The sequence below is a fragment of the Barbus barbus genome (genome assembly GCF_936440315.1).
Source record: "Barbus barbus genome assembly, chromosome: 9".
In the NCBI taxonomy this organism is placed as follows: Eukaryota; Metazoa; Chordata; class Actinopteri; order Cypriniformes; family Cyprinidae; genus Barbus; species Barbus barbus.
Genome location: NC_136737.1, coordinates 32,606,069 through 32,632,459, shown reverse-complemented (window position 1 = coordinate 32,632,459; position 26,391 = coordinate 32,606,069). Strand labels below are relative to the sequence as shown.

The 26,391-nt window shown below is 37.8% G+C and overlaps 2 protein-coding genes across 2 annotated transcripts in view; one reads left to right on the top strand and one right to left on the bottom strand.

Annotated features, from left to right (window-relative positions):
* Nucleotides 1-13,161, top strand: part of LOC306875137 (nuclear GTPase SLIP-GC-like) — a 29,521-nt gene extending 16,360 nt beyond the window's left edge. Inside the window, exons 16-19 of the mRNA XM_079425565.1 lie at nucleotides 1,916-2,024; nucleotides 2,530-2,663; nucleotides 5,390-5,474; nucleotides 11,151-13,161. The gene's annotated coding sequence lies outside the window, so the exon portion shown is untranslated. The remainder of the gene's footprint in view (nucleotides 1-1,915; nucleotides 2,025-2,529; nucleotides 2,664-5,389; nucleotides 5,475-11,150) is intronic.
* LOC306875146 (uncharacterized protein) lies at nucleotides 8,644-26,386 on the bottom strand. Its single transcript, XM_079425583.1, has 4 exons — nucleotides 26,347-26,386; nucleotides 25,858-25,986; nucleotides 13,025-13,172; nucleotides 8,644-10,296 (listed from the first exon to the last, which is right to left on the bottom strand). The coding sequence occupies exons 2-4, from the start codon at nucleotides 25,940-25,942 to the stop codon at nucleotides 10,125-10,127; spliced, it is 405 nt and encodes a 134-aa protein (XP_079281709.1). The 5' UTR covers nucleotides 25,943-25,986; nucleotides 26,347-26,386; the 3' UTR covers nucleotides 8,644-10,124.
* Nucleotides 26,387-26,391: the final 5 nt, after the last annotated feature.

The following is a 26,391-nucleotide window of genomic DNA, read 5'->3' as shown; positions in this document are numbered from 1 at the left end:
AGAGAAGGTTGCAGTCCCGAATGTCCCTCTGGAACTTGACTCTTGCCCTGAGGTCATCGAGTTTGTTATCCAGCGACTGGACATTGGCGAGCAGGACACTTGGTAAGGGAGCGCGGTGTGTGCGTGCCCTCAGCCTGTTCCTGACGCCGGCTCGTTTCCCTCGAGGACGCCGGTACGGGTCGCGTCCTTTGTTCCTTCTCAGGATCTCGCTCGGCCAGGATGGGTCCGGGTTCAGAAACGGCGAAAGGTGAGTGCATTGTGCACCAATAGAAATAAGAGTGGCCCTGTCGTATGTAAGAATGGCCATCTTACAAAAAGAAACCGGTGATTATGGTTTACAATACGAAAAAATAACAAAAGAAGACAAGGTTTGGTCGGAGCAGTCGTGACGGCAGCCGATCTCACCGGCGCCATCTTCCAGAGATCAGTGTATACGACAGCGTTTTCCAGTTCCTGCCAATATCCAGCAACTTTGCACAGCCATTGAAGAGGAGTGTACCAACATTCCACAATCAACAACCTGATCAACTCTATGCGAAGGAGATGTGTTGCGCTGCGTGAGGCAAATGGTGGTTACACCAGATACTGACTGGTTTTCGGGCACACCTCCGGACCCCCCAATACAGTAAAACTGCACATTTTAGAGTGGCCTTTTATTGTGGCCAGCCTAAGGCACACCTGTGCAATAATCATGCTGTCTAATCAGCATCTTGATATGCCACACCTGTGAGGTGGATGGATTATCTTGGCAAAGGAGAAGTGCTCACTAACACAGATTTAGACAGATTTGTGAACAATATTTGAGAGAAATAGGCCTTTTGTGTACATAGAAAAAGTCTTAGATGTCTGAGTTCAGCTCATGAAAAATGGGGGCAAAAACAAAAGTGTTGCATTTATAATTTTGTTCAGTGTCATTTGCACGGTTTGATCTGGACATGAGCTAACCGATCGTTAGATTTAATCACCATTGGTAGCATGATTTATTGTAATGCTTTTTTCCTCAGTTGGTCAGAACAAATGTGGCAGGCTTGTTACTTACTTGTTCAGATGGCAATATATGGTGAAAATTCAGATTTGGGTCATATATTTCAAGACGTAGGCTAGAATCTGTGATTACTAAGTGTTTGATTCACACCGGTGTGGTGACTGACAGCTACACATTCACCTCAAAACATTACATTCATCCACGCTGAAGCCGTGCAGGAGCACAGCCCACGTAATAAAGATAATTCCGTACCTGCCTGCAATACCAGTTTTTCAAAAGAAATGGTGACAAAGAGGCCAAACGTACGGACTGCAGCTTTAATATGATTTATGTATTATTTCACAAATGCTTATAGATCAATAAAATCATTTTAAAAAATGCTTATAAATAATTAAAGGTTTTGGTAACACTACAATTGTCAGACCTGTGTCTTGTCTTGTGGTTTTCTGTCTCGTTGACCTAGTTTCACCTCTTGTATGCCCATATTTTGTTATGTTCCTGTTCCTGTCTTTATTAGTTAATTATGTCCTACCTGTGTTTGTTTAATTATCTTGTTTAGTGTGTGTTTAAAAGCCCTGTGTTTCCCTGAGTCTCGTGTCCGCTATTAACATCGATGTTCTGTTTCTTGTGAGTCTCTGCCTGCCTTGTGTTCCTTGCCTTGTGTTACCCTTAAAGACAGTTATTTTGAAGCTTACCTCTTGTCTCCTCGCTTCCCCTGTGTGTGTTGATCGTGACAACAAGGTCTGATTTGTTAAGACTAGTTAATGCATTAACTAACATGAACAAACAATAAACAATTGATTTTTTCATCATTTATGGTCTGTTGATGTTACCTCTCAAATGCATAGCACATTAAATGTACATATCTACAGCTGTTACTTATTATATTATGTTATGTGTTTATTTCCTCTTATCTGACCCTCTAAAAAGGAAAACAAACTGAAGGGGTCACTCAAAAGAAAAGTTATTAACAGGAAGAAGGACATCTACTCATCAATCTCAACAACGATTAAAGAAAAAATGGCTACTGGCTATGAAAGTAAGTCAACATAAAAAAATAAAAAAAAAGAGATTTTCTGTCAGAAGTCCAAAATATGTACTGATAATTTTCTACTAGGACATTATCCAGTGATTTTACAGACATGTCCTTTAAACTTAAAACACAGAAAAATTCAAATTGCAAGTAAAATACCTGTGAAAAAATAAATACGGAAAAATACTTCATATTTATAGAATGCATTGTGCCCTATTTTTACAGATTTTCTTTTTACAGTGTATGAAACTGAGACAATTTGTATTATAATATAAACAAACTGAATGAGATTTTATTTTAATTTTTTTAAGTGCTGCAATATGGTCTCACCGGAAAAAAAGTAATGATTCACACTGTACTAAAATGTTCTTTCTTATGCAATAGTTAAAATGATGAATTGCCATGATACTGAGAATCAGTATTAAACTTGCAAAGCAAATACATTATTATTGTTTCATTATTATTTTGTTCATGTTTCTATGTTAAAGATGAATACTAATTATTTTTTCAGAAGCTGCAAAAACAAAAGGAAAAGATACCTTGAAGAAAATGCAGAACATTCTAAGAGGTACCATTGAATCATCAAGAGACGACATGTTCAACGAGGCCAAAACCAAGTTCCTTGAGAGATTCAATAGCTTGAAGGTAGTTGTAGGAAATTAATCCTTTCACAAATATTTATTATTATTATTTAGCTTTTAGGGAATCACTCTTAAGAGTTGATCTTCATATGATTAATTGATATTAATCAGAATGTCCAACTTATGCCTTGTTAACGACTTTTCCAGCAAGCATTAATATCAGCAAGTTATTTCTTAACGCTTTGTTTATTTAATTCGTGGCCAACGATTAAAATAACCAAATAGTTAACCTAGTTCTCAGACTCATGAGCGTAGGTAAAACGCGATCTTTTTGGCAAATAATTACGACATGTAAAATTCATAGCACAGACAAGAGATTTCTTAATAAAGTCAAAGTTTTATTCACTAACTCTAATACACTACTGACTAGACAACACAAACAGACGATTTAACATACACACAAATGGGAGCGAGTTGTTTATATCTGAAGAGAGAGAGACTTAGGTTTTAATGCTAGCTTTTCAACCTGAGGAAACTCATAGACAGAACAGAACCATGCTATATTTAAACAACAACAGAGAGGTATCCCGGTTTCAGTCAGTAAAGAGATTTTGCCTTACTTTGTCTTTTGCTTTCGGTTCAACTCAGTCTTTCCTTCAGTTCAAAGAGTCTTTTCTTCAGGTGATTTCCGTCCTTCGCTTTGGTCGAGACGGAACGCGTGTGGATTGGCTGCTCGGTAGGTCATGTGACGCGGTTGCTCTTCAGTAGTTGGAGGGTCTCGTTCTGACGTGGTGAAGCTTTCAGGAAGTCGATTCAGGTCTTAGTTTCCAATGTTAAAGTTCTTTCAAAGTTTAACTGAGTCTTGGTATTAGTTGCTTGGCTTTCCGTGATGTTCGAGGCCAGAAGCGCTTTGCAGCAGAACGAGAGACTCGCGGTGTGTGTCCTCCTGTAGTTTTCAACTCCAACCAAAACTTTCATGGTTGTGCATCCATTTTAACGGGCCGATTTGGGGTCCACCTTTTGGGCGCGTGGTCCTCTCGGCTCCTTCCCTGCAGGGCGTTTGATCCAATCGCAAGTGTAGCTGTGGGCGGAGCCCCGCCCTGCACAGTTGCGTGTTTTGCATACATTATCTTGTTCAGTCATTCATCACATAATAAAAAAATTATCGCAAGCAAGTTTCTATCCGTTATTGTAATCATAATATATGTAACAAATCATTTCCATTCACCATAATACTATTCATAAAATTAGCGTTCGTTTGACACCAAACACCACGTAACTTTGCATAGCCAAAAATACATGTGAATACGAAGGATATTACTTGGTTAAATACATTGATTAAACCATCCCGAATTCTAAACGACACAAATAGCAGGTGAACTGAACATCTAGTGATCAGGTAAACTTATACATTCTGGAAACAGATTTACCATAGATTTAAAATAATGCAACAGCTTATAAATGTCACAAACAGAAACGTCCTTTAATATTTGTATAGATATATTGTATATAGTGTTTCTTTTCTAGTAGAATTTCAGTCACAGAAACTTAGTGTAACTTATGTTCCCTTTTAAAACACACAATATCCTTAAGCCAAGCTGTGGCTCCCTTTGTCCGTTTCTGTTGGTTTAGAGAACGCAACAGGAAAAACGCATTCCTTTCTTGGGCGAAACGCGAGGTCATAATGTCACTTCTTGGGGAGCTCTGGAATTTGTCCGTTGTCAGAGTTACTCGTAAAAAGTCTTCTTCCAGACATTTATTTTCTTTTGAATTACGGCAGTTTCAGGGGAGTCTCTGGCGCCAGTAAAGTTAGGCTCCGGGAATATGAGTTCTGTTTTCTTTCAAAATGCCAAAACGTGAATTTCCTGAGCTGGACCCTGGTTTATGATCCCAGGAAGAAAAGGGGAGTTCGGAGCGATGGGTTCCGCTGGAATGCGAGCTTTGATCCATCCTTGCATCAGGAATGTGTTGAAACTAGATGTGTGGTATCCTGATCAGGCATTACAGTAGTCATTATGTACTTTTTTCGCAAATCACCTGTATTGCAATTAAGAAAAACAAATATCTAAAATGTAAGCTAAACCTCAAACTCTAAACAGGATCCCAGAACAATTAATAAATATAGGTGTGAAATTTGGTTCTTTAGGTAATTATATTGTTGATATCATTAACTTGCCATAATTTATTTCTTAATTTTTTACTCAATTACAGGTTAATACTTCAAAGTTTAAAATCCATTTTTACTCAAAAAATCCATTAATTATCATTTAAATAATACTTAAATAATTATAAATATTAAGGTAACACTTTATTTTGATAGTCCACTTTAGACATTCTACTAACAGTAAGTAACTTTGCAACTACATGGCAACTAGCTGTTATTAGAGTATTAGTAGATTGTCTGCTTAATATCTGCTAACACTTTATTTTGATGCAAAGTTTCTCATAGTCAGTATGTTGCATGTTGTGGACGCAAGTATATGTCAACTTATTCTACCAACCCTAAACCTACCCTCAGTCTACTCTGAGAGTTAGTAGACATGTAGTTGCAAATTAATGAGAATTAGTTGACATGTAGTTGCTAAGTTACTTATAGTTAGTAGAATGTCTAAAGTAGACTATCAAAATAAAGTGTAACCAATATTAAATATATTACAACATGCCATGGACACTTATTGCTCAATTTCCACTGTAACTTTCCACAAAAACAGAAAACAAACAAACAAACAAAGATCTTAACTGGGTTTCTTGACATATCTTACTCTAAATTATTTATGTTTCTTTGTTAAGGTCGAAATAATGGATGCCTTTGAATCTGAGATGAAAAGATCAATGGAACCCTTTCATCTCCAAACTGGCAAATCCACTCTGCTGGGTAAGTAAGCTTTTTAAATCACATTACAAAATATTCAGTTACAGAATCTTTATTGTACACAAATTGATGAAGAATTGATGACTAGGGCTGCACAACATAAAGAAGAAAAAAACAACAACATTGCAATATTTCGTTTGTCTGCATTATATATTTCAATATAAGAATTTTCACTAGATGATTTAAATAGCTATGTTTGTAAAGAATTAATAATTCTAGAATTATTTGGAGCTATTTTGTTGGGGAGTGCATCTCTATAGAAAGAAAGCATGAGAAAAAAAAGTGCAAGCCTTCCATTTAGGGCTGAATGATTTGGGACAAATGTAGGTATAAACACTGGGCATAATAACTCAAATCTGTGATGTGTGCACCAAAGGCATATATCGCATGCAAAGGGGATGGTTGTGAAATAAATTATAATTTGTAATTAATTACAAAAATAAATAAATGTAAAATTATTTGGTTACACTTTATTTTGTCCTTGTTACAGTGTAATGATACATATTGTTTTTAATAGGTACTCTCGTAAGCACCTGATAATTCCTACAAAGTCATGTTATGATAAATGTTGTTTGAACTAGGTTATAATGTCTGTTTTAGTTAGCTTATGTACTAGCATAACTTACATATACTTGATTAGCCTAATAGCCTGCGACACACTAGACAATTTTCATTTACATTTACATTTATGCACTTAGCAGACGCTTTTATCCAAAGCAACTTACATTACATTCAAGTTACAGTTTCTACATTTTATCAGCTCTTGCTTTCCCTGGGAATCGAACCCATGATCTTAGTGTTGCTAGCGCCATGCTCTAATATTTGAGCTACAGGAAAGGAATTTTCAAATCTTAACTGATTTTAAAACTGGTGGAAATGACATAAGGCAGTTTCAACCAATGTTTAACATTATAATCCTCCGAACATACAAACTACACAATTTGGTCAGACCATGAGACCACACACCTGCCGATTGTAGTATCATTATCACAGTATAATGAGAAACTCGCGAGACCAAATGTGACTTGTGAAGAAAAACCAATACAGGACGATCAACATCATCAGCTGGTTCTCCTGCTGTGAGTTTTGTTTTACGAGAAGAAAAACAAAGGAGAAAAAAAGAATATGGCTGTTCTTTTTTCTCAGTACTCCACTTTCATGGCATGTTTGCGGCTGCCAAGTTTCAGCTATACACTATAAAACCTGACAAGTCACGGTAACTCAAACCATTTGAGTAAGCCCATTCCCTTAAAACCTGACAAGTTAGGTTAACTTTGAGACTGTCACAGAGCCACTGGCTCTTAGACTCACTTTCACTATAATCAATACAACATCCATTTAATCAGAGATTAGACACTCAATGAGTCTATGTTCACTGTCAATGAGATCAGTTCACTAACAGAGGATTGTCCTTATAAACACATAACAACCAACTACTGATCATTTGCTCTGGGCTTTTGAGTCGTAAGAAACTCGTTCGAGGAACACATGGTTATAACAGCCAGAAAAAAAGGAGAAATAAAAAAACTAACACTGAAGTCAAGGGTCAAGAGCCCACCTAAAGCAGACACTGATCTCTAACATGGTTACTTCAAATGAAAATAAATCAACATCTAAACCTTCTGTAGATGTCTCAGTCTGGTTATTAATAAGTGGAGCTGGTGATGTGGTTTGTGGGGTTGTTTAATCAGATTTTGAGAGATTTAATGCATTTTATTGCAGTTGATTTCATCTAAGGCTGTGTCTGAAGTCAGTTGTAGTAGTTAATAATAATAATAATTCGTTACATTTATATAGCGCTTTTCTAGGCACTCAAAGAACTTTACATAGTAAGGGGGGTATCTCCTCGTCCTCGTAGTTCTCGTGTTTCTCTTTTCTTCAGTGATTCTGTTTGTTAACAGCAGGTGTTCATCACTAATGCACAATCAGCACTTAATTAATCACTTAATTACTCAACTGCAAGTTTTAAAACTTACATGGTTTAAACCAAGGGGAATTTGTTTACCCTAACTCGTTGGTTTTTACAGTGTAGAAGCACACAACATCCGGTTGCTGAAGCTTGCTCTCTCTCATTGGCCAGTATCGTAATCACCAGTATTACGTCAGAGGCAGCCTAATCATGACAAAAAGTTGCTTGCATTCCCTTCTGAATGGGAACTTGCACTGTGACAATGAATATAAAAGGGCACCTGCAGAACATGTCATCACCTTCTTGGTCTTCAGGAGCCATTTGTTTGTGTGTGCGTGTGTGCCAACATGACCAAAAAAAAAAGACGGTGGAAGCATGAGTGAGTGCAGATTTAAGAAATGTGTTCCACCATGTGAAAGATTCATCACACTCAGCGATCCCCATGAGCTGTGTGTGATGTGTCTGGGAGGGCCAGATTGCATGGTCAGTTCTCAAGGGAGCTGCAGGGCTCATTCTGATTATTTCACGGTAAAGCCTCTGCGATCCCGCTTGGCTCTGTTTGCGGAGGGGAGCCAAGCGTCTGCGTCCCCGTGGTGCTGGACCCACTGCTGCCGAGGCAGAGCACCATCTGCACTCATGGGATTCACAATTGGATCTGGCTGACGAGCTTGTGACGGATCTTTCCCTTTTTCAATCCTCGGTTGCTAGTTCTATTGCTCTCAAACCAAATCTGGAAGCCCTGTTTTTTTCCGATCCAGCAGAGAGCATGTTATTCGGCTGGTCTAGTTCCGAGGAGCAAGATGTGACAGGGGTCAAGGTGGATGCTACATCTCATCCTCGTCACCCACGTATGGGGAGTTGTTGGACATGATGACCTGCTCCACTGCCATGTTGAGCTTGGACTGGTCAGCAGAGTTATATAATAGTGATGTGACGTTCGACAAACAGGCTTCGAAGCTTGTATCAAAAAACAACACATTTCACATTGAAGCACTGTATCGGAGCTTGATTCGTTTTGCCAAAAGCACGTGATCTATGACATCTGAAGCTTCATTCGCCTGAAAACCATGTGACTGCTTCAGTATCTGCTTCAAACAAAGCAAAACTCAGCTCGTTTCCTTTGTATTATATTACACTATAATGCGTTAGCATTGTTTTCTTTTTATCCTAATTTATATATTAAGGTCAAATTAACTTTGCCCATGAAATAACAGTCTAAGGACTGAGGCAGAATTAACATTGACAAATTACAGATTTAATTCATGAGTTTATGTTTGATTTATTTGAATTATTTTTGTGGCAGTACACCGACACAAATGAATGACTTTGACAATGGCCATAATTTTTATACAATAAATTAAAACAAGTAATCAGTTGTAGAAGCAGTTGTGAAACCAGCAGCTGTAATGAATCACAGCACTTTGGAAGGTGTTATTCATTTTTATGATCACACAGGATGAACCGTTTTAAAAAGCTTTGAGTAATGAATCTTTTTCTGACTTTTCAACTGGGTTGAAAGCTTCACTGGTTCAGAACGCTTCACTTCACCATCACTATTATATTACATAAAACGAGAAGATTCTGTTTCAACTTAAATCCATTACATTGATCCAACACACACCTTCCAATAAAGCTCAGAACAAACACATTCAAAACACACACACTTGTTCCTTGCTGATTGACAAGTTTTGGTTCAATGACAAATCATGATTTGAGATTATTATATGCTTTAAGTTGCAGCAAAGACTGCAGACTTGAAAAGAACAATCTTCAGCTCAATGGTAACCACAGCATTCAATAACAGAAACTCCTCTAAATGTCAAAAACAACTGAACATTAAATATTAACATAAACTACCCACAGCTTTCCCTTTACTGAAATACACATAAAATAATGCTTAATCCCTAAATTCACGCTTTTAATGCAGTCCGTTGCAAAACATGCTGGGAACTACAGATCCATTGCCCAGGGCTGCATTTCTCAAAATAATAAAGTTTGAAGTCACTTTTGTGGAGATAAGCATTTGCTTTTGTTGGGCTTTTGACCCTTGAGTTTTTAATGGGGTCATATGTCATTTCTCTGATCACAAATGCAGACATGGGCTGTTTCTCAAACACAAGGCTGTATCCTTGGGAGGATGCATTTGTAGGCTGCATTCATCGTAAAGAAGATCTCACTTTAGAATATTAACAGTTATACATTTAACCATTATTCTTAATTAAGCGTAAATTGTTGTAACATACTTATGACTCGCAAATATAATGCTCAGTTAACTGAAATAAAACAAGCTTGATGGCGTATGCAGCCTGCAAATGGGACCTCCAGAGGATGCAGCCTTCCAGCCATGGTGTTATGTTTACGATGAAACGCAACATGTAAAAAGACAGTATAAGTCATTATAATCAGTAATTATGTCCCCACTGGATGCAACAAATGCCTCGTTTGTAATGGGTTTTAATGTTTTTGTGTGACTCGCGCCCTGAAACGGCATCACAATATGGTGAGGGGCGTAACATTTCCGTCTCACGCTTGAGGTTTTCGGCCAAACACAACGCACTGGATAGCTGACCAATCAGAGCATGCCTCGCTTCTCAGAACGATGAGCTTTGTAAAAATCAACACGTTTCAGAAAGGCGGGGCATAGAGGAGCAACAATAATGTACAGTATGTGGAAAATAATGTTTTTTGAGCGTTAAACCGCATAAACGCCCCACATAGCAAACGGACTTGGCCCAAATGTGGCTTCAAGCTGGCCTCCTGTCGGCAATGGCATGTACCCATTCAGCTAGAGCTGGGCCATGTATGGCAATGATGGCACGGCGTGGATCACGGCAAACAATATGAGGGCCGATTGTTGGTGGGAGGAGTGTGGCCCATATCAGTCTGATGATCATGTGGGCCAGATCAGGCAGTGACCTGACAGCATGAAAAACAAGATAAATAAAATGATCACAGAAATGTTATTTAAGTGTAGAATTGTTTAAATATAATCTTTGAAAAAGCAAGTCAAAACAGCAACATAGTGTTGGCCCAGATCCGGCCCACATCTGGCCCGCGTGAAATCCATGAGGACCAGATGTGGGCTGGATCTGGGCCAACACTGCTTGCTGTCAACATGATCATTTAAAAATAAAGCAAATCAGTAAATCAGTCAACCGCATTAAACTGCTCTTAATTATAATTGGATTATATATTATTATTCTCAGTACAAATAATCTTAGAATCTTTACATAGAGAGAGAGAGAGATCATTTAATCATTATCATATAATATTTATTTGGTTTACCATGGGGCACATAATTTTATTAATATGCTGTCATGCAAGCATTAAATAAACTAATCATAAAATTATTTATTTTTTATTCAAATCCTCAGTATCCATGTGATGATTTGTGTGAGGAACAGATGTTGCCCATGAATGGTTTGAATTTGGTTTCCGGTGATGCTTGTTTTGAATAAAATACGCGCGCCCTCACGGAGTTGATCAGGATAGTATTTTCAGCGTTTAACAACTTAAATAATGGCCTGCTCCTCACACTAAACTATTATATCCTGCCAGAGAGGACCGCGGCTGCAGCGCATCGTCATTTGGACGACTGTGGTGCTGCTCTGACATTTCTGCAATAAATTCTTGTGATTACAAGTGTCTGTCTCTTACGGTTTTCTTATAGACTGTATACTTTATACACTCACTCTATTTTGGTTGATTTGTTCTACATAAAAAATCTAACATTTTCAATGCAATACGTTTTTTTATTTTGTCTTCTTTAGATGTCTCCAGAGAGATTGAGGAGATTGAGCGTGTGGCAACATAAACAGACACAAAAGACAACGGACAACTGACAACTCCATAATCTATGCTATCGATGAATGTTTGTCTTTAATAATAAAACATTTCTAAACACAACGTCTCTTTCAAAACTAAATGATTTTGTTTATTTGCTGGTAGATGTAATGGAAAATGTATACCTTCAAATGTTTGGATCAGCTTTGTTTGATATGTGTACTGCTTGTTTTCTTTGAGTATAATATGACTTTTTCTGCATTAATGCTGTAATAGGTAACAGCAAATAAAGCAGAATACTAAACGTTTTACACAAAAATAATCATGCTACTGTTAATGGTAACCTAACTTAAAAATATGAAAAAATACTAATGCTTTTTAATTGATTCAAATTATTTACTGTAAAATAACATCAAATTTATTGTTTTTGGAATTTAAAAACTAGGAAATTAATATAAATTATGGTGAAAAGAGTACAAGGACATTCCCAGAAGTCCCTGCATGAAACATCACATATGAGTATATTTTGTTTTATTTTTATAATTTTTCATCATTAATAAACTTTAGGGTAGTTTGTGTTACATTTTGTTATTTAGTTAATGATTATTGTGTTATTTTAGTTTCATGTGTGTTTTGTCTTTGTGTGAATGATCCTGTGCACATCTATATACTGGCAATGTTTTATGGACAGGTCAGCCACAATGAACTCTGATTCATCATGTGGTCTTCTTATGTCATGCATATCTGCTTAAGTTGTGATGTACTGTTTCTGGGTCCAAGCCTCTACTCTGTCTCAAGTGAGAACACGATCTTGAAGGATCTAAGGATTCTTTGTAGCAACTTGTGTATTCAAGAAATATTTGCATTGTGTTTCATTGTCTTTCTTTTATATTCACTTGCTTTTCATTCTTCATTCTTTTATTCATTTCTATTATTTTATTATTTAACCATTTTATTTTTCCATTTAATCATATAATTGTTTATAATAATATACAGTTTAGCCATTTATATACTCATTTCATTGATTCATTTATCGATTAGTCATTTATATTATATTGCTATATTTTATATTTTTTTTCCATTGTTGTTTAGTCATATGGTTGTGTGTTTTTTACCTTCACAGGACGATGTTGTAGTATAATAACACTTGTTGGATTTGTGCTGGTCAGATGAAGTTTGAATATTGAAACATACACAACTAAGATTATTCAATAAACTCTGCTCACTTTTTATTATCATCATTGTCTCCTGTTTTTGCTCTTCTCTGGCTTTTCTCAGTCAACTTTTTGGCTGACAGAAGACTGTTAAACACTGGTTTTGGGTACCAGACAAGACTTGCTATTAACTGGTTTTGGGTATTAGACAGTTTTAGACAAAACGGATATTTTGTGTCAGGATCAAGATGTTATGTATCTGTTGTTGAGGCATAATCTAACATTTTGGGGTAGTCGGCAGGATAGAATAACACAGAGCTGTTATCTCTAAAAGAGTCGGATTCAGGTTTGTTTCTCGCATGACCAGAAGATGGAATATACCAGTCCGCTCTGGCTACTGACTCCGGGCCACTATGCGAGGATGAAGTTGAAAACCTTCCTGCAGGTGTCTTCCTCTTGCTGAACTGCAACAAGGCAGTGTGAGTGTGTTCTGTTTGACATTTCATGGAAATTAATTATTTTAATTTGAATTCAATTAAAACTAAAAGAATTTCAAATCACATTAGCCAATATTTTATTCACAACAGAACATAGATAACATAAATGTTTAAACTGATCAATTTTACAATGTTATGCACAAAATTAACTCATTTTAAATTTGATGCCTGCTACAGGTCTCTAAATAGTTGGGACGGTGGCATGTTTACCATGGTGTAGCATCTCCTCTTCTTATTACAATAGTTTGAAGACGTCTGCCCATGAGTTTCTGGAGTTTTGGTGTTGAAATTTGATCCCATTCTTGCCTGATATAGTCTTCCAGCTGCTGAAGAGTTTGTGGTCGTCTTTGGGTAACGACTGAAAAGAAAAGAAAATGTTGAGTTCATCTGGAAGGCTGTCTAAAGGACTGATAGTAGTGTTCGTGGTGGTTGTAACAGATGGTTATATCTTAAACTCTGAGGTGAAACATCAGGACACGCAAACAGCTCAGTTACTGAACATCCATTTATTCTTATACTCTCTTCAACCTCTTTAACCTTTACTGCACTGGAGTGCTCTCTAGTGTCCCGTTGGTTACACTACATCCCCCCCGTTTAGTCTCAACATCTATTATTATTACCCCGCATACTTATATTCCCATGGTTGCATATTTTCTTTTCTCAGGGAACAAACATCTCAATAACATAACATTCAACTTTCTTTCCTAAACTGGAAGCCAGGGTAGACTGCCTGGACATTCCTGACTCTACTGAAGGGATTATTCTGCCCTTTTCTTGACAGCAGGTCTTTCTATGCTAATTCAGTTTATAAGTCCATTCTTTCTGGTGGACGGGAAATCCTACCCGACCTTGTCACTGTACCATTGACAACTTGCTGAGTTGGTTCTGGAAGAACTGTAAGATGAGCTCTATTCCTTCTCAGTGTTCCCATCTCAGTTTCTACCTGATACGATCTGGGCGTTGATGCTTCTTCCTGGACCGTTCCAGTGGTCTTAGATGTCCTGATCCACACTTTCTGTCCAGGAATGATGACTGGTAGATTTTTCGCTCTGTGTCTAGATCTGAATGTTTCTTGTTGTTTCTCTTTTAACACCTTATCTTTCCTTCTGAACACTTTCAGGTCAGGCCATCTTGGCGTGAGAGATTTAGGTGGAACTGGGACTGTTGACCTTATTCTCCTCCCCATCAAGAGTTCTGCAGGTGAGATCCCATGAGCTAATGGAGACGATCTGTAAGCTAAAAGAGCTCTCTGAGGGTCTTGGTTTTTTCTCAGCATTTGTTCTACTGTACGCACCGCTCGCTCTGCCTCTCCATTGCTCTGTGGGTATCGAGGACTGCTTGTGACATGTTCAAAGTCATAGTCTTGAGAAAACTCTGCAAACTCACAAGATGCAAACTGTGGACCGTTATCTGTCACCAGTGTTTCAGGGATTCCAAACCTTGCAAAGATGACCTTCAGCCTCTCCACTGTTGTTGCTGTTATGAGTTTTGGCAAGTTTGCAACCTCAATTTATCTCGAGAAATAGTCAACCACCACCAGATAATGGCCTCCTTCCCATTGAAAGATATCAGCTGCGACTCGTTGCCAGGGTCTCGCTGGTAAAGGTGTTGGCATCAATTGCTCTGTTTTCTGCTGTGAATGCTGACAGCAGATGTCACATCTCTCCACTAACTCTCTTATGTCTCTTATAACACCTGGCCACCATATAGATTGCTGTGCTCTTGCAATGCACTTCGTCATTCCTTGATGACCATGATGAAGTCTTTCGAGCATCTCTCTCTGCATGGGTTTTGGAATCAGAATCCTTTCTCCTTTCAGTAGAATCCCATTCGCTACATGAAGATCTGTTCTATGTGACCAGTATGGCATGAGATGTTCCGACACCGTTTTCTGATGCGCTGGCCAGCCTTTTTGCGTATACTGGTTTAGTTGTTGGCAGGTTAGATCCTCATTCTGCATTTCCTGAATCTGTTTCAGTTTTGTTTTTGTTGCAGGGATTTGTTGCACTATGAGATCCACAAATACTCTGCACTCATCCTCCAATGTTTCGCTCTCTGTTGATTTTTCAGGTCCCGATGGTGCTTGCGACAACGCATCTGCAGTGACTAGTTGTTTCCCTGGGACATACGTGATGTTGTACTTATATCTGAGCAGCCTCAGTCTGAACCGAAGAATTCTTGGAGGTAAATCATCAATTGGTCTGTTGCCCAACAGTGATATTAGGGGTTTGTGGTCGGTATGCACCGTAAATTCCAATCCAAGCAAATATGCACTGAGTCGTTCACATGCCCATGTTGTCGCAAGAGCTTCTTTTTCGATTTGTGCATATCGTGTCTCTGTGGGTGTTAGACTTCTTGAGATATATACGACAGGCCTCCACTCACCGTTTTTTTGTTTCTGCATGAGCACCCCGCCAAGACCATAGGATGAAGCATCGGCTGAAACTACAGTCTCATTGTTCGGACTATACTGTGCCAGTATAGCTGGTGAGCTGAGTTCTGTCTTTACTTTTGCAAATGCTTCTTTCTGCTGTGCATCCCATGTCCAGGTGCTGTCATTCCTTAACAGGTCTCTCAGTGGCTTTGTGAGAGTCGGCAGATGAGGTGAAAACTTCCCGACGTAGTTAACCATTCCCATGAAACGTCTCACTCCTTCCACATTCTGTGGCTCAGGCATGTTGAGAATGGCTTTAATCTTGTCCTGGTCTGCTTCGATCCCTTGAGCACTTATTGTATGGCCTAGGAACTTCACTCTATCAACAGCAAAGACACACTTCTCATTCAGCGTCAGTCCTGCTTTTTCAAACTTCTTCAGCACCTCACACAGTCTCTCCTTGTGTTCTTTTTTTTCTTTTCCAAACACCAGGACATCATCTGCATGGCAAAGAGCTCCAGTCGTTCCTGCAATGATCTGCGAGATTCTGAGCTGGAAATGCTCCGGGGCCGAAGATATCCCAAAAGGAAGACGCCGAAAGCAGTATCTCCCAAAGGGTGTAATAAATGTTGTTAGTGGCTCTGAGTCTTCGTGTAAGGGTATTTGCCAGAAACCAGATGTGGCATCTAATTTCGAGAACACAGCTGCTCCCTCTAGTTGCGCTAAAGTCTCATCCACAGCTGGCAGTATGTGTCTTTCTCTGCACACATTCTCATTCAACCTTGTGAGATCGACGCAAATCCTGATATTGCCATTCGGTTTTGGCACGACAACCATTCCCGCACACCAGGGAGTAGGCTCTTCGATTCGTCGAATGACTCCCATTTCTTCCATTCTGTGGAGTTCCAGTTTTACTTTCTCCAGGAGTGGCAGCGGTACTCGTCGTGGGGCTGATAGTGCATACGGAACGGCTCCTTCCGACAGTTTGATTTTGTAGCTGCCCTCTAATTTTCCGAGTCCCGAGAAAACTTTGGGGAACATTGCCTTGTACTGTTCTCCAGATTCATGTAGGTTGGCTACCTGTTGCAGTAACTGTAAGCTTTGGATTGCAGGCAGTCCCAGCAGCGGCATTACTAAATCCGTTACAACATATATATCTTGCCGGATTCTCTTTTTGCCCTTCTGCAGGCATGCGCTGAACGTACCCATCACTTCCAAAGGAGTACTGTTAGGTCCCAAGATCATCTTTTTGGAATCTTTGAGTTTCCCTTGCTTTTCAGCTGAATACATAGATGCTGGAATCGCTGTGACTGCTGCACCTGTATCTATTTTAAAGGTGATTGGTTCTTTATTCACCAGGATTTTCTGTTGCCACATATTCTCTTGTTTTTGGGTCTGGATTGTTCCCAAGAACGCAGACTCATATGGACTGTCAACTATCGCTTCAAGTCTTTGAACTGACCAGCATACTGCAGCAAAATGTCCTTTCTTTCTACATTTTCTGCATTCCGATTCTCTGGCTGGACAGGCTTTCCACGGGTGCTGTGGACTTTTCCCGCATCTCTTGCAGGAATCCATCTGTTTTATTTTATGAGCTGCATTATAAAAACTTTGCGTTCTCTGAGCTGTCCCCTCTGCTTTCTGTGATGTCATTCTTGCTTTAGATGTTCTCTTTGTCATGACTGCATCAACGTTCACTTCTTTCACTTCAGACTTTTCTCGTCTTATTATTGGCTGCTGACGTTTAATTTCCTCATTTTGTCTGACCTGAGTTATCGTTTTATCCAATGTCAAATTTGGATCTAGTTGCAGTCTTTCTGAAAGCTTTGCATCTCTTATGCCCACTACAATACGGTCTCTGATCATTTCCTCATGGAGATCGCCATATCTGCAGTGTTCCGCGAGCTTATACACGTCCGTGATAAAACTCTCTGCTGATTCACCAGGCTGTTGAAATCTGCTGTTGAATTTCGCTCTCTCATAAATAACATTATGTCTGCCAATAAAGTGCTCACTTAAAGCCTTCTTGACTACTTCATAACTCTTTTTCTCTTCTTCGCTTAGGGGTAACGTATTTAATATATCGTCACTTTTCTCCCCCATAACGTAAAGAAGAGAGTTTACCTGGTAGGCGGAGGGTTTTTCTGCAAGGCCCGATGCTACTCTGAATCGCTCAAAGCAGCGCATCCACTGTGGCCATGAACGGGGCTCGTCGAAATTGAAACTTCCCGGAGGTGTCAGCGAAAATATCTGATCCATATTTTAACTGTGTTCACACACTCTTAATCTCGGGCGCTGCTCCAATTGTTCCTTTTCTTTTCTTCTCACAGGCCAGTTCTCAATTGCACTCGTGCACTGTTAAAATTTTTCTTTGTTCTTGCAGTCCGTGTGCAACATCGTATTCTTTTCTCCCTCAATTCTTTATTTCATTCTTTTCAGGTTGTGGAAACCACTTCTGACACCATGTAACAGATGGTTATATCTTAAACTCTGAGGTGAAACATCAGGACACGCAAACAGCTCAGTTACTGAACATCCATTTATTCTTATACTCTCGTCAACCTCTTTAACCTTTACTGCACTGGAGTGCCCTCTAGTGTCCCGTTGGTTACACTACAGTGGTCTTGTAGTCTGCAGAGGTGGAAAGTCCAGGGGCCAAAGAGTAAAAGTCCTGCCATATTTTTGTTCCACCCATGAACTCAGCAGCTGATTTCACCAGAGGAGGAACCAAGTCATTAGGCTTGTTCGAGATGAACTACACTAGCCTGCCACCGGCTGGAGAGAGTAGCCGCTTGCAGTCGGGGCAGAATTAAAAGTGGAGACGTCAAGTCGGACACTTTCTGCTCCATGCTCTTATCACAAATACAATATATTAAATACAATATATGTGAAATACACAAAAACGTTTGAGCAACAGAAACACTTTTTATATATTGCTTAATACAGCGAAATCTGTAGAAGAATAAAGTTCAGCATAAACATATAGGCTACTAAATACCAATAAAGTGTGGGTATAAATGCTTTTATCACGGTTTTTGATAAAAAAAATTACTCAAGATAACAGTGAAGTGAAGTGACATACTGCCAAGTATGGTGACCCATACTTGGAATTCATGCTCTGCATTTAACCTATCCACCGTGAACACACACACTGTTAACAAACACCCGGAGCAGTGGGCAGCATTTATGCTGCAGCGCCCGGGGAGCAGTTGGGGGTTCGGTGTCTTGCTCAAGGGCACCTCAGTCGTGGTATTGAGGGTGGAGAGAGCGCTGGACATTCACTCCCCCCACCTACAATCCCTGCCGGCCCAAGACTCGAACCCACAACCTTTGGATTACGAGTCCGACTCTCTAACCATTAGGCCACGACTTCCCAAATTACACTAAATAAGCTTTACTGTTATAAAACACAGATTTGTGAGCATTATAGGAGATTAATTGTTAGAATTAACACACGCAGCAACACCTCGTGCTTGTCATGACAGAATCTAACCAATGAGAATAAAGTGTGTCGTCATCAAGGCTTTCGCAGGAGATTTTGAGCAACTGCAGCACCTGACCTCAGCGGCTGGTCTCGTTTTGCTCTTGCGGTACTTTGATGGCACATGTGATCGTAAGCGCCGGTCAAAGTCGGACAAATGTCCTAACCAGAATGCATTGCTTTTGTCAGGCAGCAGCCGATTTTTGCGGCGATGCATAAAGTCGAACACACCTATTCCTTTCAAGTCACAAGCAAGTCTCAAGTCAAATCCCAAGTGCTCAAAGAGTTAAAGTTAATGAGATAATTAAGTGACTAATTAAATGATGATTGTGCATTAGTGATGAACACCTGCTGTTAACAATCAACATCACTGGAGAAAAGAGAAACACAAGAACTACAAAACTGACTTCAGCCACAGCCTTAGATGAAGTCAACTGGAAGAAAAAAACATTGCCACCATAATTGTGATCAGTGTTTACTTCAGTTGGGCTCTTTTAGTAATCCAAAGGAATTTGCTTCTAAGCAATTGCAATAGAAAAAAGATCCTGTTTAGACTTGTAGACATGAACACTTATCATATGATCCTCAACAGGTGTGACAATAATTATTCATACTGCAGTGCATGGTGGGAGTTCTTACTATGGTGTTACCCAGCATGCACTGCAGCATGAAACATTTTGTTGATTGTCACCATTGTTGAGATCCATATGCTGCTTCTTGATGTCTGTGTGTGTCTAATTGCAATATGAGTTCAAATATCTCTGTGCATTATGTACAGTAGATTTAAAATTAACTCATAACTATTAGACCAATATTATACTTGTATCATGTAGTTTCGCATGGTTGATTCAAAACCTAAACATATAAAGGATAGGAGTATGCGATGCTGTAAATTTTGGTATCGATCCGATATCAAGTAAATACAGGGCCAGTATCGCCGATACTGATATCGATTCCGATACTTGTCATGTAAAAAACCATAAATTTAAATGACCAACAACAATTAAAAAAAATTAACAATACTAATGTTGATATGACTAATATTATATTCACCTTAAAGCTACGTGGATATTATTTGCCTTTCTAAAAGGACTTTGCAGGCAGAGGAGCCCAGAATATGAAAGCAATAAACAGTTTCATGTTAAGTCTTTTCCTCCCAAAGAAAAGAGTTATAAAAATAATTAATGTGGCTTAATAAATTAAGAACGTAATATTAAAAGACAAAACTCAGTATACACCTTATTAATGTTGCAAACTAGATATACAAGTAAGCAAATGTGCCCAGAATATGAAAGCAACGCTCAAAGTTTTCACATTATGTATTTTCCTCCCATAAAAAAACATTATAAAGAAAAGTTTAACGTGTGGCTTATTGAATGAAGACATTGATATGAAAAAGAACTATTAAACCATAACTTGTTTATTATTGAAAGGATTTTAGTATGTTATGTACGTACTGTATTTTCTGTTTGTTTTATACATACTGTAATATTTGTTTGTTATTATCGCAATAAAACCAAACTGTGATATGAAAAGGCCAAATTCGGTATAGTTTATAAAAATATATAGGCCTATGCATGTACAGGTAAGCAGATGAACCCAGAACATGAATGCAACACGATGAATTTCATTTTCTCTAATTGCAATATAAAAACATTTAATATGGTTCAATTAATGAATGGAGGAAGACAGTGATAAAGACCAAATAAATCAATAAAAACTAAATTCGGTATACAGCTTGTTAATAAAATATAATATGTTGCAAGCAGCTGAGCCCAGAATATATATGCAAACATGCTAAACAACATGTTAAGCATTTTACTCCCATAGAAAACCATTATAATGAAAATTTAAAGTGTCTTAATGCATTAAGAAATAATTTAAAAAAGCTAAACTCAGTCCACACCTTACAGTGATACTGTATAAAAAGGACAGATTCGGTAAACAGGTATAATATGCACTATGTGAAGGATTTCCTTCCTCCCCTTTTCATTTCTTTTGTAGCTCGGAGTTCCGTTCCATCTCTCACTGTATCCGCTCGCGCTCGGAGCCTCTGAGTCACGTGATGACATGACAACCAAACACAGCGTAGCAGGGGAGGAGCAGCAATGTTTGCATAAGAGATGTGAAAAGAGCGGCATATGCACCCAGACATGTCTACACTGTGTTGTATGTATTAGCAATGTTATTACGTGTATAGGAGAAAAAATTAACCTAAAGTATCGATCTTATCAGGCAAGTATCGATCCGATACCAATACCAACGTTGGTATCGATACTATCGATATTAGGATCGATACGCCCACCCCTAATTTAAAGCTTTCTATAGATATATTTATCATATCTGTGAGCCAGTTTCGAGTTGCAGAGTTTCGGTTCATCATTGAAGCGCTCTTGTTCAAGACTGGCAGAAAGCGCATTCTCTGTTTTCCTATTTTATAAAAGCACAATGTTGATATTGTGAATGCACACAGATAAAAGTAGACCCTTTACAGTTCCAAATGATATATTACTCTTAACTTTATGAGCAAAAAAAAAAAAAAAAAAAACAAAAAAAAAAAAAATCACACAGCGTATTTTAAGTTGTTTTTGTAAGAAAAAAAATACAAGTGACCCCGCTGGAGCCTCCGTGTCCTAAACTGTTGGATATGCATCTAACAGCGCACGTTTATATAGGTTAAACATTTAAACTAACACTGTGATATGCTTGAACTGTTTTATAGGCCTATCTATAGCAAGGAATCTTCAACATGGTTCATTATTTATTTGCATAGCATCCACAAAACACATCGATTCAAAGCAGCTTACAGTAAGATGTGATATATAACAATGCTAAACGATCCAATGTTTAAGATCTAGCTATGTATTCTCCCATTTAAAAGAATAGGCATGGTTTTGCTGCTCTAACCAAAGTGTTTTAGCAGTTATCTTATATCAGTACCACTGTAGTGAAGAAGACTGAATAATGAATATCTGCAGTCTCTCAGACAAACCACAGAGCCATTTTATTTATTTATTTAAACATTTACATATTAGTCCGTTTTATTCTAAGAGTATGTAAGATGATTTTCAAAAAATATTAATAGTAAATGGTCTGCTTTTTTCTGTGGTGATTTGCATGTGTGCGCTCCTGAGCGTGACCTAAAACATGGCGGAATCTGACGCGGCGTGACAGATTCCCAGACTCTATACTCGCGGTCTCGCGCCGGTTCTGCTCCGCAAGTCTCTCACGAGCGCATCTGGCAATATGGACGAGGCCTGACGCACGCGCACATCCTGTGTCCACTCGCACCTGGCTCAAACGAATGTAAATAACTACTTGCCAATTTCACTTGGATGAAATGACACATTCAGCACATTTCCCACTTCTTCTTAAAATCCCAAATACTTAACAATGAATAAATCAGCCCGCGTAACATGTAATACTTTAATAATTGACTAAAGAAATACAGTTCTTTAGTTAAAAAAATTCTTCATAAATTTTCTTCATATAAAATGGAATTAGCCTGTAGTTTACAGATAGACCTAGAATCTATTTTTTCTTAACTTTCATTTTAGACTAAAATTTATTTAATTTAGATTGAAATAAAATAATTCTTGATAATCTTTTAAATGAAAGAAATCCCTGACATAATTTACATAATGTCATAATTTAGACATAATTTGCACCATTTAATTTGCAGTGGTATCTTAAGAATTCAATGAAAAACAAGAAATAAATCTCAAGAACAAGCGAGATTTTTCTTGTAATCATGAAAAAATGTTTAACAAAATTACAATTTGAATGCTGAATGATGTTTGACAGTGAACGCATCTCCATAAACACATACAATCGCTGATGTCAGTCGCAAATATTAAACATGTTTAAAAAAATATTTGTGAAAACGACTGGTTCTTGAATTCTAAGATTATAATCTTTAGACACCACACACTATGAGATTGTTTCTGCCGACTGCAAACAGCGACTGAGCCCAACAGGAACAGACACGATCCGTCCTCAAGACCAAATTCCTCTCATAATTGGCCTGAGAGTCGTGCAGTGTGTTCTCGGCTTTATAGAGTGTGACGTCACGTGCACTATTGCCGGTGGCGTGGTTGTCACAGCCCTACACATAACCAGAGGTGGACAAAGTACACAACTCCATTACTTGAGTGAAAGTACAGATACTGCTGGTCAAATATTACTCCATTACAAGTGAAAGTTGTAAACAATATATTGCCCCAGAAATAATTGCAATAAGCTATTTTATTGTCATTTCAAGACCATTTTATGCCACTTAATATATAATCATAATATGACAGCATAACAATGCAAGGAGGCCTACACACTTTCAAATGACAACAAACTTTTAATTCTTAAGAATATTTACAGCATGGAATCAAATATTAGACACCTTTAAAAAATTAAAGGTGCCCTTGCCCTTCTTTTCTCTGTAAATTAAGGGTGCATACTATTGCTGAAAAACACAATCCCTGCTTAGCAGAGATTGTCCAGATGCACAAAGGCACAGATCCCGAACTATGGCCATATCTGCAGATTAAACACCTTTTGTAGAAGCATTTTTATTTTTATCTGAACTAGCAGCTCATGACTACACCACGTTATGTACAAGAAGCTGCAAAAGACAAGCAGAATGCAAAAAAAACATGGTGACATTAGTTTTTATGCAAATATAATGGGCAATATATTGATTATTGTGACGGGCCTAACATCAAGGGTAGGCAAGTTCGGTCCTAGAGAGAGTTTAGCTCAAAGTAGGGGTGTGCGATATGACGATTTTAGATCATGGATGATAAAAATGTCTCCACGATCTGCTTTTGAAGAAATATGGTAGTATCGTGCTACAGCGACATTTTGTCAAATACAGTTCTGGCGCCTCCGTCTCTATATACTGTACAACACGACATACAGCAGTAGAGTTACTCTGACAGGACACTGCACTTATTCACGATCGCAAAACTACATTATTTGCACATAAGCCTTGCTGGTTAAATGTTTAATTCGCGCGCTGGTCTGACGTCCGCTTTTTCTGATCGCATACACCTGAAGCACGCGCACTAAAAAGCCTGTCTAACAGCGCCTGATTACTCAACTAACTTATCTTTTGCGCTAATACTGTCAAAACACACAAGGTTTACATACAGACTCAGTTGGTTATCTCTAAAATGAAAGTAAATAGTTAAGAGAGAAACAGATGCGTGTCTGTATATTAGATGTGTGCAGCTCTTAAAGAGACAGGACACTAAACATGCTGTCGACTGTCATTAAAGGGATAGTTCACCCTAAAATTTAATTTCTGTCATTATTTACTCACTCTCATGTTGTTCCAAACCAATATTAATTTCTTGTGCTGAACCCAAAATAAGTTATTTTGAAGAATGAGGGTAACCAAACAGTTGCTGGTCTACATTGACTTTGATAGAAAGAACAATCCTGTGGAAGTCACTGAGGACCAGCAACTGTTTGGTTTTCCACCTTCTTCAAAATAGCATTTATGTTCAGCAGAAGAAAGCAACGCATTCAGATTTAAAACAACTTTTGAGTAAATGATGGTATAAAAATAAAACATTATGACAGAATTGACAGACAGATGACAGAATATTTATTTTTGGGGGAACTATTCATGTAACGTTAACAAAATGGAGGACCAAACCTGCATGAATTAAATATGAATAAATGAATAAATAAATATATTAATGAATAAATAGATAAATAAATGTGATAATAGGAAAATGAATAAACGACTTGATAAAATAAATTAATTTGTAATAAAGTAACCCCCCCCCCTAATTTATTTTCTGCTTTTATACATTTATAAACTTTTTTTAACTTTTATTTTTTCACTAATTCTTTTTAATGTATTTTTATTATTTATACATTTATTTTGAGATTTATTTATATATTTATGCATTCATTTTTTTAGAATGATTTATTCCCACATGTATTTATTTATTTTTTCTTTTCCGTGTGTAACATGTAAATGAGGAAGGTGGTCCTTGTGTAGCTTCAGTGCATCATTGGTTGAGAGCTCACGCGTCGCATCGTCACCCCAGCTAAGCCATAGAGATGAGTTTTCAAAGAAAATAGCAGCAAGTAGTAATTCATTGTCCAGTTTGCTACAGGATGTGGCAGATTAGCTGGAGAGTTGTAAGTTATTTTCACCGAACGTTATTCGCATTAGTGCCGAAATATTTAAAATATTTTCCAGAAATAAAAACAGGAAGCTGAAGCCTGGAACCATCGACGTCAGACCCTAGGGAGATGACACCCAGTTATTAGACTAGAAACCAACCATCCTCTGGGTGTCTGACTCTGACTATATATAAATAGTCTCAAAATAAATGTATAAATAATAAAAATACATTAAAAAAGAATTAGTGAAAAAATAAAAGTTAAAAAAATGTTTATAAATGTACAAAAGCAGAAAATAAATTAAGGGGGGAAAAATTTATTTTATTAGAAATTAATCATTTATTTTATCAAGTCGTTTATTCATTTATTTATTTTCCTATTATCACATTTATTTATTTATTCATTAATATATTTATTTATTCATTCATTTATATTTAATTTATGCAGGTTTGGTCCTCCATATAACAAAACCCAAAGAGAATCACTCACTATTCTTGACTGAAAAACTTTAATACAGTTGCTTTAGGAATCAGTCTATCTAGTGTTTTATTTTTATATTTGTTAATTTAATTTCATTGAATGCTCCTGCTAAATACACCTATTGTACCTGATAATAAAGCACTGTTTGTTTTATTTGTATACTATGTGTATTTGTAATGTGTATCTTTGTTCTTATTTTTTAATAAGAAAAATAAAATAATGACAGATTTTTATCTTCGCCCACTTTGGCCTAAATATCTGCCATGCCTTTTTTTTTTGTTACCTTGAAAGGCTTTGTCTTTCTAGTTTGGCTGTAATGCTCAGACAACTCGTAAAACCAACATGACAAAGAATCGTGATAAAATCGTTAATCGTGATATTTCTAAAAAAAAATCGTGATATGATATTTTTTCCATATCGCCCACCCCTAGCTCAAAGCCTAATTAAAGCACAGCTGGAACAAGCTAATAAATCATGTAATCTCCACATATCCCTCTCCACCTCATACACATCCACTCATTTCTGAAAAGATGAACGTTTCAATCAGGACCGAGCTCTGATGAGAATGAAACTGACCTGTTTGTTCCTCAGACGCTCCATGTTTGACTCTAAATGCTTCTTCAATCTGTGTCTCTTCGCTCTCTTCTTTAATAAACATCATCTTTATTATATGGCAGATTTCAGTCCCTTCACCTGGAGTTTTCTCTGTGAGGAGAAATATTAACACAAAGACAAATAAACACAAATGACCCAGATCAGAACAATAATGGCCTGATTTCAAAACAAAACTCAAATATGAGTGTGTCATATTCATTTATATCGAAAGCTAATCTGACTGTGTTCTCCAGCGAGAGAATCACTTTGGGTCTTTGTTTCTCCTTCAAGAGATGACAGTGATCTTGAGGTTAAACTGATTCACGAGATATGAGACGCGATTTACCCGTTCAACATGTGCCGATGAGCTTTACTCACAAATCTAAATAAGATAATAAGAATGCGTGCATTACCGTTACATAAAGACCTGCAGAGTTACATTCAGGAATACTTTACACTGTAAACACCGACCTTTCTCCGCGACCTGACGCGAGGCGCGGCCTTGTGACGTAACTG

Excerpts from the sequence above, each read along its gene's own strand:
- LOC306875146 (XM_079425583.1), bottom strand. The coding sequence starts at position 25,942 with ATGATGTTTATTAAAGAAGAGAGCGAAGAGACACAGATTGAAGAAGCA. Across the intron at positions 13,173-25,857 it reads AGCGTCTGAGGAACAAACAG|TCGTTACCCAAAGACGACCA; the intron begins GTCAGTTTCATT and ends TTTTCTTTTCAG. Across the intron at positions 10,297-13,024 it reads AGAGGAGATGCTACACCATG|GTCACTGCCTGATCTGGCCC; the intron begins GTAAACATGCCA and ends TCATGCTGTCAG.